Here is an 11,804-nt window from a genome sequence, read left to right on the forward strand (position 1 = left end):
AATCATAAAAAAAGATCCTGATGTATGTATGTATATGGCTTTCAACGCACTATTACACCTGTGAAATAGTTGCACACAAGGCAATTGCGAACTTGAAAGGTAAAGTTTTGAAAATAGCTGCGCCGGATGCAGCCATAGTGTGCGCGACCGCTCGTTAGAACCCACTCTAGTACTCCGCATCTCGCGAAAACTCAATTCCTCTAAGAGAGTTAAACTAATTAGTGCGTCAATGCCTGGTACCCTTTGATTGTGGTAGAAGGTATCAATATCCTCGAGAGGTGTGGAGGCCAACTCGGGTGGAAATTCGTTGTGCAGTCGGACCGGGATCGGCGCTCCCTGCTCAAACATTGGATCCGGCTGAGGACCTTCGTCCTCGTCCTCGTCGTCATACCGTACCTGCGAACGAGATGCTCGTAAGATTTTATCCCGGCACGCCGTACCTCTTCGCCATAATCGTTATCACGGCGTTTCGCCTGAGCGTAAAAAAAAAATGATGCTCAGATCTTCGTGGAAAAAAAAGATATTATTGCAAAGTAATTAAAATACAAAAGATATACCTTTGTAATTCAAATTCTATCGAGAGAAAACAGAATTATTTGACTGAAACACATTCCTTTTATCGAAGCGAATATGTCAAGGATATATGATGCCGGTTTACGGGGGATATAAAAATTGACCTCGTCCGCTTGTCATGCGTTAAATTTTATAAAAATTCTTTTTAAAGCGTTTCCACATTATTTTCACGTGTCTCGTGTGTGGGGGAAAAAAAATCGAATTGGGCCGTCGCATATATCGCATTTCATATTCGAACGGTGAAAAGTAAAAATAATTGAGCAATCGATGATTATAAATATTTCCAAAATATCGATTTCTTCGACCGTAAATTAAACGGACAATGAGTCCCGTTCGGCTGCATGCGCAATTGCGTTCCCACATTCGACGGTAACGTGCCACGCAGAATGTACAGAATGCAATGCAAAATTAATTTTCAAATATTTCAGTAATTCTTCATTACCCGTGACGCAAGAACATCATAAATAATTCAACGGAAGTGTAATGAAAATGCAATACAATAAGTTATTACGAATATGACTCTGATAGTTTTTATTCCCTCGAGTATTACGTAAATGCATTCTGGTACAATTATATATGTGTAGTTTTCATACAAAGTATAAGTGATTTAACCAGTAATTGTTTACCGAACGTTGTCGATCAGTAATTTCATTGACTCACGTGCAATCTTTTATGTTTCACGTTCCAATACGATTTTTTTTTTATTTTTTTTATTGCAAAACATTCCACGCGAGATTTTTTCCGCGAAAGAGTGACGTTGAAATATACATTTACGAGCGCCCTGTAGTACCGCTGGAAATATAAACTTGACCGTATAGAAGGACGGAAACCATATGGCGTCGCGCGTTCGGCTCTCGCGTATGCGGAACGCGAACGTGAAATATTCAGCGCCGTCGTATGAATATTCGAACAAATCGCTCCTTTGGAAATATTCATCCGCGTACTTTTCTAAGTGCACCAGTTATTCATAACCCGCTTTTAGATGAGCTCGATGCGTTACACCGCATCGTCGTCGCCTGTGCATCACAAAAACAGAATATGTCGGTACTATTAAGCGTATTGCGTGCGAATTGTCGCGCGTGTGTTCCGAGCGTGAAAGAAATCTCAGTTTTTCTCAGAACGGCCAGATGTAGCCCCGGCGCAAGCAGACTTACTGAATCCCGCGTGAATTCGCTGATAAAACTGCGAAAACTGAGAAAATCGTCATTAACGTTGATTGCTGCATTTATATTTCAGCTGATAGCTTGCCGCAATAAGATTTCATTGTGAAAAAGAGAGGCATGGTGCCACAGTACGTATTTCACGCTTGCAAATTGCGGTCGGTGCTAAAAACGGGTCGTGAACATACGAACCTGAAGAAGGTCCACGCGATCTGCTCGACTTTGGCCCCTCCTACGGCTCGAATTTCTGGCGAGTCTTAATTAGTTATGCTATTCCTAGTTTTTTTTTTTTTTTTTCTTCTATATGCCGACTCTCGACTGATACTAAGTTTGCCTAACGCTCTAGACACATTAGCTCTATTCTAGCTCTCTATCCGATCCCCCGCCGTGGCGGGGCACGCTAACCAGTGATCTTCATCTATTCAGGGCACAGTCGCGCACAAATTGATATAAAAGCGAATGCATGGCAAATAAACGTCTCCGACCGAAATAAAGCGCTCGGCTGTATCTCTCCCCGTGGGCCCCGTGGGTGACGTCGTTTTCGTACTCTACGTTTTACGCGCTTATGTAAATTTATGCGCGGCGGAGTTTAAGACCTTAACCGCTAAACGATCCGATCCGGGCGCCGACGCACGCGGTTCACTTCGCGAAAGTGGTCGCGAAAACGATTTCCTTCCGAAAATCCCGCGGACGACGGACGCGAGATGGATCCGTGTACGATCGATCTCGCGGTGCGGTGATGTGTCTCGTTAATGCGGTCCCCCTTTTGAAATTATTATATACAATGTCAGACATTTTTCGGCAAGTGTCATCCTACACCTAAGTAAAAGGCTACTCTAGTAGGCTCCGTGTAACGGTCTAGATGACTAAGGTCTAAGGTTGCGCAAGCCAAGTACAGTGTCCGCCGAGCACTGCGCGCGAAAGCTCTAAAACACGTGCTCGTGCGTGCCGAAAGTTTCGAAACTCGTGGTCGAATCCCGCGGGAGGCCCGCGAAGCTGGTGAGCCCGCGAACCCCCTCGTCCCTCCCCTCGTACTGCACATACCGTGCTCGCTATCGGATTCGATCACGAGATGAAGAAGCGCTACAAGCATAGTGCGCGAGAAACGCCGGGTGAATATCGAGCTCACTCGCTCGTTTTCCAGCGCGCGAACTTGACTTTCATCGGGTGTATATTTCACCGGGGACAATAACAAACACGCCGTGCAGGCGCCGACGGGGATTAAGATTGTTTCGAGCTGTCTGCGATCCGCCAGAAACGGCGAAGTTTCTCTCTCTCCTCGTGGAGAACTTCCTATTATCGCGTATCCAACCGTAAATCAATACGATTCCGGAGGACGCGCCGCGTACCCGTGTAGAAATTTATTAAAGATGATATCTTACGTAACATGAGGCCTCGATCATTATTTATAAAGTAATAGTAATAAATGCCACAAGAAAGGTTTCCTTATTTTTATCCAAAGAGGCCCTTATCAGTACTTAATAAGGAGGAATTTTAACATCATAAATATTTATTTATTAAGGTTAACTTATAAAGACAGGAAAACGACCGGGAAAGAAATTTTTATGTATAATTATATATGAAACATGTCCATATATTAATATATGTATTTATATATAAATGGATATATAATTATATAGTGTCATATATAAAAGAATATATAATTGGACATATGTAATTATATATGATGGATATAATTATATAAATATATGATTATATAATTATATATTATATAATTATATATTATATATTATATATTATATATTGTATATTATATATTATATGTATAATTACATATTATTATAATTATGTATGATTATATATAAAAAATTTTTTCCCGGGTATTTATGAATGATATCGCACGTAAGAAAAATGAGTATTCAATAAGTTCTTGTTGCGTAAGAAGGACTCGTTATTTAAATCTCGTTTTATAATGAGGTCTATATTTAATTACTTAAAATAGAAAGCAATAAAAATCTGACTTTTTTTTCATTTTCTTTTCTTTCCATTCTAAGGGCCTCGCGAACAATTTGTTACATGCCATAAAAGGCCTAGGTTTATATTCATAGTTCAACCGATCGGGTTCTTATTAGAATCTTACCAACATTTCTACACGGGAATTATCATGGCTGTGCGCGACTCGCGCACTTTGCTTCGAGGCAGCTGCGACCGTGCGCGCTGATTGATCAAAAACTATATATATTAAAAAAAACGGGATAGAAAGAAAGTCAGCGTAAGCGTTGCGCTTATGGCATACGATCTGTGTAAGCGTTTACCAGGCGACTGCGACCTCCGCTCGAAATATTTATGCCGTATGTTACTGCGCATCTCCGTATTGCCACTTCGTGGAGCGTCTCTTGACGGGTTGGGAACTTCTTAAGACCGCGCGCTCTCGTATATCTCTCGCAAGAAATTACGTGTTTTAAATTATTGCCCGGAGGCAAATATGCGCGAGTTCGGTGCGCTCGGAGCGGTCTTCGAAATTGGGTCATGTTAGGTTCGATGCATCCCCTGAATCATTGCGCGATCGAGTCTGGGATTAATTGTGATGGTTTCAATAAAACGTTGATTCTCGCCTGTTGCGAAAGAATTGCGAGATATAGACATGTATACAGGATGTAACTAAAAGGTAACAAACTGAGCTTTTCACGTCAAACACGTGTAAAAAAAAAAGTTCATTTAAGTGAATTTGTGGACATATGTTCATATGAACTCTTTTTTTATGTCAGTGTGTACTCGAAGTTTGTTATTTTATTTTAATTATATTCTATATAAATAATGAATTATATTACCCAATATGGCCTACTTGCTGTTTCTAAGTAATTGCATGATAAATTGAATAAATAACGCTAATATATCGTACAGGCTGTCAACGTGACTTGTTTGCAACAGTTGACTGTTTAGTTTGTGTTGATTGTGAAATCAAAGGTTGTTGATAGTGAAATCAAAGGTAGAACTTTCTTGACTATGTTTCTCACGATCTAATATTTCGTAGAAAAATTAATGCTTTCTGTAACTATCAAGCGGTGATTATTAGCCGCGTATCCGCGGTTTACATGATTGTAGCTTTATATTTATACTTCATAACGCTGTGTTTAATTTATATTTTCGTCATAGCATTCCAGCTGTTTATAGTCAACGAAAGAAAGGTAAAATCTTTGTAAGGTAGAATCAATATGACCCAGATCAATAATGAGCAAACACATATCGATTATAATGTTTTTTTCAGTACTTTTCTTACTTTTTAGATCATAAATTTTTATTCACTTACTGACCTCCGATTCATAATGGTTTTAAGGAGAAAAAAAATTAAGATAAGTCAATTATTTACTTAATTGTTAATGAAACTACCTCTTATATGTTAATAAATATGTTAATAAGCTTGTTGTAAAATTTGTAAATGTAACGTTAAATTACTTTATTATTTATTTTTCTAACATCTTTCGTGAAAAGAGAGGAAATAATATAATTAGGCCATATTGAGTAACATATGTACCCAATGCGATCCAAACCATCCTTTTTCTAAAAATCTTCACCGCATCCACATAAATATTTGAAACTGTCTAATATTTTTAATTAATGTTTAGAAATATTTCCTACTGTGAATCAGTTTTTAATTTTAGACTCGGCAAAAAATTAGAACAAAATCACGAAGCTTAAGTAGGCCATATGAGATACTGTTACCTTATACGTTACTCGATACACTCGACTAATTACACATCTCTCTCGGTTACTTCTTGCGTTCGCGGTAACCGAGGAGGGCTCCACATCGCGCGATTCTCTCGTTACAATTGATCCCAGGCTCTCTTCTGCAAGCGTATCACGAGGCGCTCTCTCGCAGCACGGAGATTCTCGAAAGCAACAAATATTTCGAGGAAAAGCCGCGCGTTAAAGCGTATAAGCACAGCTCGCTTTTGATCGTAAGACGTCAAGACACTTGCCAAGGAACGTGTGTATTCGTGTGTTTGCAAACAATCAAGGGGCAATATACAGAAGCACGCTGCCTTGTATCGTGTGTGTATGTGTATGTGTACGTGTGCGTATGAAAATCATGAGATTTTATCGTATTCTTAGCCACGATGTAATATCCAAGAGGGAGGGGGGGGGGAATAATTCGCGGGCGCGATAAGAAAGGTACACTCGACATTGAGATATCACGGAGGCGAATCGCGCGCGTATCCCGCTAAGAATAGTCCTCGAATTAATTAATCACAACGTTTCGAATTCAATGCCTCGCGAATTAAACTTGCACATCTTTCGTATCCGGTCGATGTATCGATTCGGGATGATGACGCTCGGGAATCAATATACACCGTGGCACGTCAGAAAACCAGGGATTGAAACCTTCGCGACTCGCGTCGAAAGCTCCGGCGAGCGCGGATTCTCTTTGAAGCAATCGCGAGAAAGAATCCGATGTAAGAGGGAGATTGTCGCGAACGATTTATTGGAACAAAAGTATTGCTGGAATAACTTGCGGAAAAATAGCGTCTTGGAAAAAAAAACAATATACTTTTCTATTTTACTTTACGTAATTCCAAAGTAATAGTAATAAATGGCACATATAAAATTCTCCGGGAGGAAAAATACTCAAATATCGAAGAATGAACTAATAAAATTAAAACAATCCGTACACTGGGGGGAAAAAAGCTGTTAGCTTAACTTGAATTTTTCAACCGAATTAAATTTCTTTAGCTTTAATATTTATGTTTTTAAATTAAATACATAATAAACGCTCAGACTGAAGTTCACGTATTTCATGCATTTAAATTAAATGTAATGATAATATAATAATGAAGTAAAATTGGCTGTGTAAGAGTGAGGCTTCGAGCGTTGCTGGTGGGAGGGTGGTGGAATCGTTCGCAACTGTTACCGAAAATATCGATTCTTCTTCGACATTTGCGATGAAAAGTTCATTATTCTCGTTTTCAATCCCTGCAAAAAGTGTGAGCAAGTATTGTAACGTATGTGCGGCGTTGGGCAGTGAGTGAGTGACGCGTGTCTGGCCGATCGATCGGCCAAATGCTGCCGAGTGAGGAAAAATCGTGAGATCGTGTGCGTGTCTGTTTGCGCACGTGTTCACAGTGTGCATGTGCGTGTAATGTATAATATGTGTTTTTATATATATACGTATATGCCGGCGTATATGACGTGTACGTGTGCACGTGTGTATGTTAGTAAGGTAGAAGAGTCGGATGTGAGATAGAGAGAGCGGTATTACTTAGCGTGACGTAACGTCTTACTTCTTTTTTCTTTTTCTTCCGTCCAAAACCTCCCTGAAATTGGAGAAATGGAGAAACAGTCGTTACACACAGAGATACAGAGAATACGAATGGGGGGGGGGATATCGGTGAATGAACAGAGTAGAAAAAAAAAAATGCCAATATGCAATAACAGGGGGATGGGGCGCGAGAGGGTAAATCAGTCCGCAGGGAAGGGTAACAGCTGAATCGGGAGCGAGAGTTTAAAAAAGAGAGATAGAAAGAAAGAGAGAGAGAGAGAGAGATTCAAAGGATAGACGGCAAGGTAGGGAGGAGAAGAGACACAATGTTACATCAAGACATAGACATACGACAGGAGATACACAGGATCAGGCAAGCCGGGAAGAGGGTTTCCAAGCACATCAAGCTTGATCGGGACTGGATTAACCGTCGGAAAAACACGGCTCGTCCGGGAGCTCGGAGATACTTTTCACAGAGAATTATAGCCCGTATCGTTATCGACCATTTCAGGATTTTCTAAGAAATTTTGCTGTGTATAGACCGTAAAAAACGTGAACATCTTTAAACGTTTGACTATAGCTTCTGCCAGTTAATAGGGGAGCGTAATGTAACTGTCTAAATATGCTGGTTGATTCATAAATTTTGCGATACATTTTTAAAAATAGCAGGCAAAAATAGTAGGCCGATGCATTTTTAGATTTTTAAGATTTCCATATTGCAGAAAAAAAAAGAGAGACGATCGATGTGGTAATCCAGTCTTGATCTTGCTTCTCTCTCGTTCTCTCCTTGACCTTTCATCGCTAGAGTATAATACAAGGAGGCAATAAAAGGAGAGGATTTGCTCCTCTTGCGAAAGTAATTTTCAAACAGCGCGATCAATGTTGAACGATAGACGACGCGGAGGAGGAGGAGGTGGTAGGTTAATAAATAAATCCTCTCCTTTTATCGGCGTTGCTGTTATAATCGTGGGGCAAATTAGGAGCGCTAATTATAAGGATGTAAGGGATTCATTCGTTGGATTTACATTAATACGCTCCTCCGTGATAATCATCTCTCATCGCGTGGCACTCGCGCGTTATTCATTAAACGCGAGTGCGACGAGGTGAAAGAGAGGAGTGGAGGTAGCTACGACACATGAACAATATCCACGCACATATATAATAAATGTATATATGTATGTATATATACATATATATATATATTTATATATATATATTTATATATTTATATATATATTTATATATATAAGTATATGTATATAAGTAGGCACAGAGAGATAAGTGGCACTGCAGACATCGAGCTTCGTACGTGACAGATCTTTCGTAACACACACAATACATTACTCGACGACAGATATATGTATGTATAATATGTATATATAAAGAAATAGGTTCAAACAGTCGTCGGTAGAGAGAGATAGTTACATCCTCACTACGTTAGCGATAGATCAAGCAAACAATCAAGGGGGGGGGGCACGGTCGAATGAATCAGGAGAAACAGGTGTAACAACAGATAATAACGGGTTGCAATTTACACGTGTGTGTAAGAGAAGAACGGGAGAGAACAAAGGTTTCGCATACGGGGGCGCTACAGGCATAGGAAAGTCAACGACAAGGCAGCTCATACTTAAGATCAATCAATAAAAGAATCTGCACTTTCCACTGAAACATCTCTATTAAACGGTCTTTTAGAGAAACGGAAGTATTTTCAAGTTGAATTTGCTGCGATTCAAAATGCTTTAAATATTGATTTACATCTTGAATTTCGTTGTTCGTTTATTCAAGCAAATTGAATTTTTATATCAAATGCATTTCACAAATGTTGCGTCACTTTGGATGTTTTCGAAATCGTATTTTTGTTTCACATATTCCATTTGTCCTCTATTTATTTTGTTTTGATTACTTTATTAATTAAAAATGTGTGTTCGCGAAAAAAACGTTTTAAACGAAGAAATTTTGCACAAAAAGAAATGCGTAAACAGAGTCTCAAGTATGAGTAGCATTTAATGTGAAACTCTCTAGCGCATTACAAAAGCGCCTGTGGGCGCAATGGCTTTAACCATCGGTTAAAGAAACGAATCTTCGTCGAAAGCTCTAAGATGATCTGTTGTGCAACAGGATTTTCAAATGAAACGAACGTTAAATCTCTTTGTTTTTTCCGTAAAAGGCTTGTCAATTTTTATTGTTACACTGTTGCTTCTCTCGCATGAACGTATGTACACGTGAATATGTACAAAGAAAGGGATAGTTACACGGGAAAATTAATTAATTGATCGCACAATCGAGCCTGGCGGGAAAATTAGCAGCGTCAGATAAATATACCCGCTAGCGTTAATCAATGTATATGACTAACTGAAAAATTATACAAACGGATAACAACAAACTCGAAAGTAGCGATATACGAGTTTGGAGAACAACAAGCGTATGTACAACGAACATTAATGCAAAGCAAATATTCTCTGGAATTACCACAACTGTGATCTTTTCTTTACAGTTTGAAATGATGTCTCTTCGAGACATTTCGTGGAGCAATTCAGAAGAATCGGAATCGCCTGAACGCGATCGTCACGGGGAACGACCGCGTAATTTATTTGGCGCTACTTGAGGGGTGTCCTACGAAGTACGCATGTATGACTAATTGTGTGTCGATGTAGTTGATGCGCGAAGAAAATTAGAAATTATAGAATAGAGATACGCGATCGTGTGACGAGAGCACGTAAACCGTCGCGTTCATACCTCGCCTTCCGCTCTTCTCTGCTGAAGCTCCTTCTGCCTAGCCTCTTCCTCGGCGATGCGAGACTCGATCGCTGCCAGGGACTCCCGCGTGAACGGACGGAACAAACTTCTTTCTTCCTCTGATATAGAGTCAGAATCTTCGGACATTGTCTAGGCTGCGCACAGCTGAGCCACCTTCCTGCGAGTGCGAACCGCGATCAGTGATTGAACGATGTAACGTAGCTACACGCTACTGACGCAAAAAATGTTTGCCTACTTTTTCTTAATTAAGTGATGGGAATTTTGAGGAAGAGTGAATTTCAATCTTTCTTCGCGATCTTCTAGATGTTGAATTTAATAATAATCTTGATAGTTAAAAATATTCTACATTTATGTATAAAGAGAACGTAGTAGAATTTGAACAGAAAGAAGAGATACAAACAAAACTCTGAATGTGCGAATACTTTTGAGCGATAGTGTGGGTGAGAGAAAATGAAGAGAGAGAGAGTAAGAGAGAAAAAAAATACTCGAAAGAAAGAATTAAAAATTATATAGATAACGTTCCAACCACGTTGAAACTATCGGTTCTCGTCCGATCACTGAATAAAAAAGCGATAGACCAACGTAAATCAAAATCGTCATATCTGAGGTAACACATTCGAAGCTTCATTTCGTAAATTAATGAACGATGACAACACCGTGAAATCCGCGGGAGCTATCAGGGGAGATAGTAGATTATAAACATTGGTAAAAAAAATCGATTTTTTTACATTTCCTTAAAGTGTTAATTCTTAAAATATTAATTGTCTGGAATGTGCACTGAGAAAAAAATTTGTTAACTTGATTAAATTTCTCGAGTTCAAGTATTTATTTAAGTTTAAATGTATATGTATAATTAAATGTATATAAATGTTAAAGTGAAGTTTAAATATTTTTTGTATTTAAGTTAAATACATAAATAAACTAAAAAAAAACTTCATTGAGTTGAAAAATTTAGTCAATTTTTTTTCTCGCTATATAGATCAAGTTTTATTCAAGGCAGTTTAATAATACTTTGATGCTAACAAGCATCTTTGAAACACTTTAAGGAATTTATCGCGAAAAATAAATTTAGATCCAAATTCAAAAATTTATTGCGAGAAATTTTAAAGATATTTGTTAACATCAAAGTATTTTTAAATTGTTTGTCACGATAACTCAGAAACTATTCAATTGATTTGGCCGAATTTTTACATTATTTTCTTTGTTATACTTATTTTTTAATAACAAAAAGTAATTAACATTTTTAAGCAAAAATCGCGTTGTTTTAAATAATTACAATTTTTTCTTAAAAATTGATAAATCCAAGCTCTGTATGACAAGAGATTTGAGTTTCTTCTTTAAGTTTCTTAAATCACTTTTGCTTTCATTTTATGAAACATTTAATGAAATATTACGATATGATGATTATTGCAAAGAACGTTTTAATAACATGTAAGCATGATCTGCGCTGGTAGCTGCTGCAGCTATTATTCATATAATAAATATGCAACAAGAAATTGCTTAAAATATAGATAAAAGTACATAATCTTTAATAAAGAAGATCTTATTTGCTAATTCGTTACTTTTTTCTCAAAAAAAAAGTTTCTGTAAAAAAAATAGCTATTTTTAATCTTTTAAGCTACTATCTCCCCTTAAATAATTACGAGGACAATAAAGTAAGATTGACGTAAATAAGCAAGATAAATAACGAAGAGACGACAAAAGCGGGGGTGTTTTATCCATCGGTAGATTGGACCCGGACTCACTTTTGATCGGTGCTAACAGTTCCTGAAGTGTGGTGTGCGCGTGTCCCACGACGCGGGGGGGTAGTAAAGTTGCTGCTGCGGCTGACGTGGACAACGGGTCCGGTGCTGAAAGCGGCGCGACTTGCCGGCTACCGGCCGGTTCCTGGGCGTCGTCGATTCCGGGCGCGTCGTGCCGATGATGCGGTCACACGACGCCGTTACGTACGGTCGGACGGATAAGGGCGCTCCGTGCAGCACGTCGATTGCCGATCTGCCGCTGCTCTTGCTCTCCCTCTTCTTGTCGATCGCCGTCACGCGAGTACTGCTGCTGCTGTTGCTGCTGCTGCTGCTGCTGCTACTGCTGCTAATGTC

General features: G+C 38.9%; 1 protein-coding gene across 26 annotated transcripts in view; it reads right to left on the bottom strand.

Annotated features, from left to right (window-relative positions):
• The window catches only part of LOC105196252 (sodium channel protein para), a 52,896-nt gene extending 41,304 nt beyond the window's left edge, over positions 1-11,592 (bottom strand). For 14 of the 26 annotated variants that reach the window (XM_039448620.1, XM_039448616.1, XM_039448610.1 and 11 more), the window contains exons 1-3: positions 9,688-9,834; positions 6,974-7,006; positions 241-396 (exon numbers count right to left, since the gene is read on the bottom strand). In XM_039448620.1, coding sequence (XP_039304554.1) covers positions 241-396; positions 6,974-7,006; positions 9,688-9,834 — 336 coding nt within the window. Of the gene's footprint in view, positions 1-240; positions 397-6,973; positions 7,007-9,687; positions 9,866-11,453 lie in introns of those variants that run through there. The other 12 variants (XM_039448625.1, XM_039448624.1, XM_039448621.1 and 9 more) reach the window with 3 other exon arrangements.
• Positions 11,593-11,804: the final 212 nt, after the last annotated feature.

Source organism: Solenopsis invicta, chromosome 4, assembly GCF_016802725.1.
Source record: "Solenopsis invicta isolate M01_SB chromosome 4, UNIL_Sinv_3.0, whole genome shotgun sequence".
NCBI classification, from domain to species: Eukaryota; Metazoa; Arthropoda; class Insecta; order Hymenoptera; family Formicidae; genus Solenopsis; species Solenopsis invicta.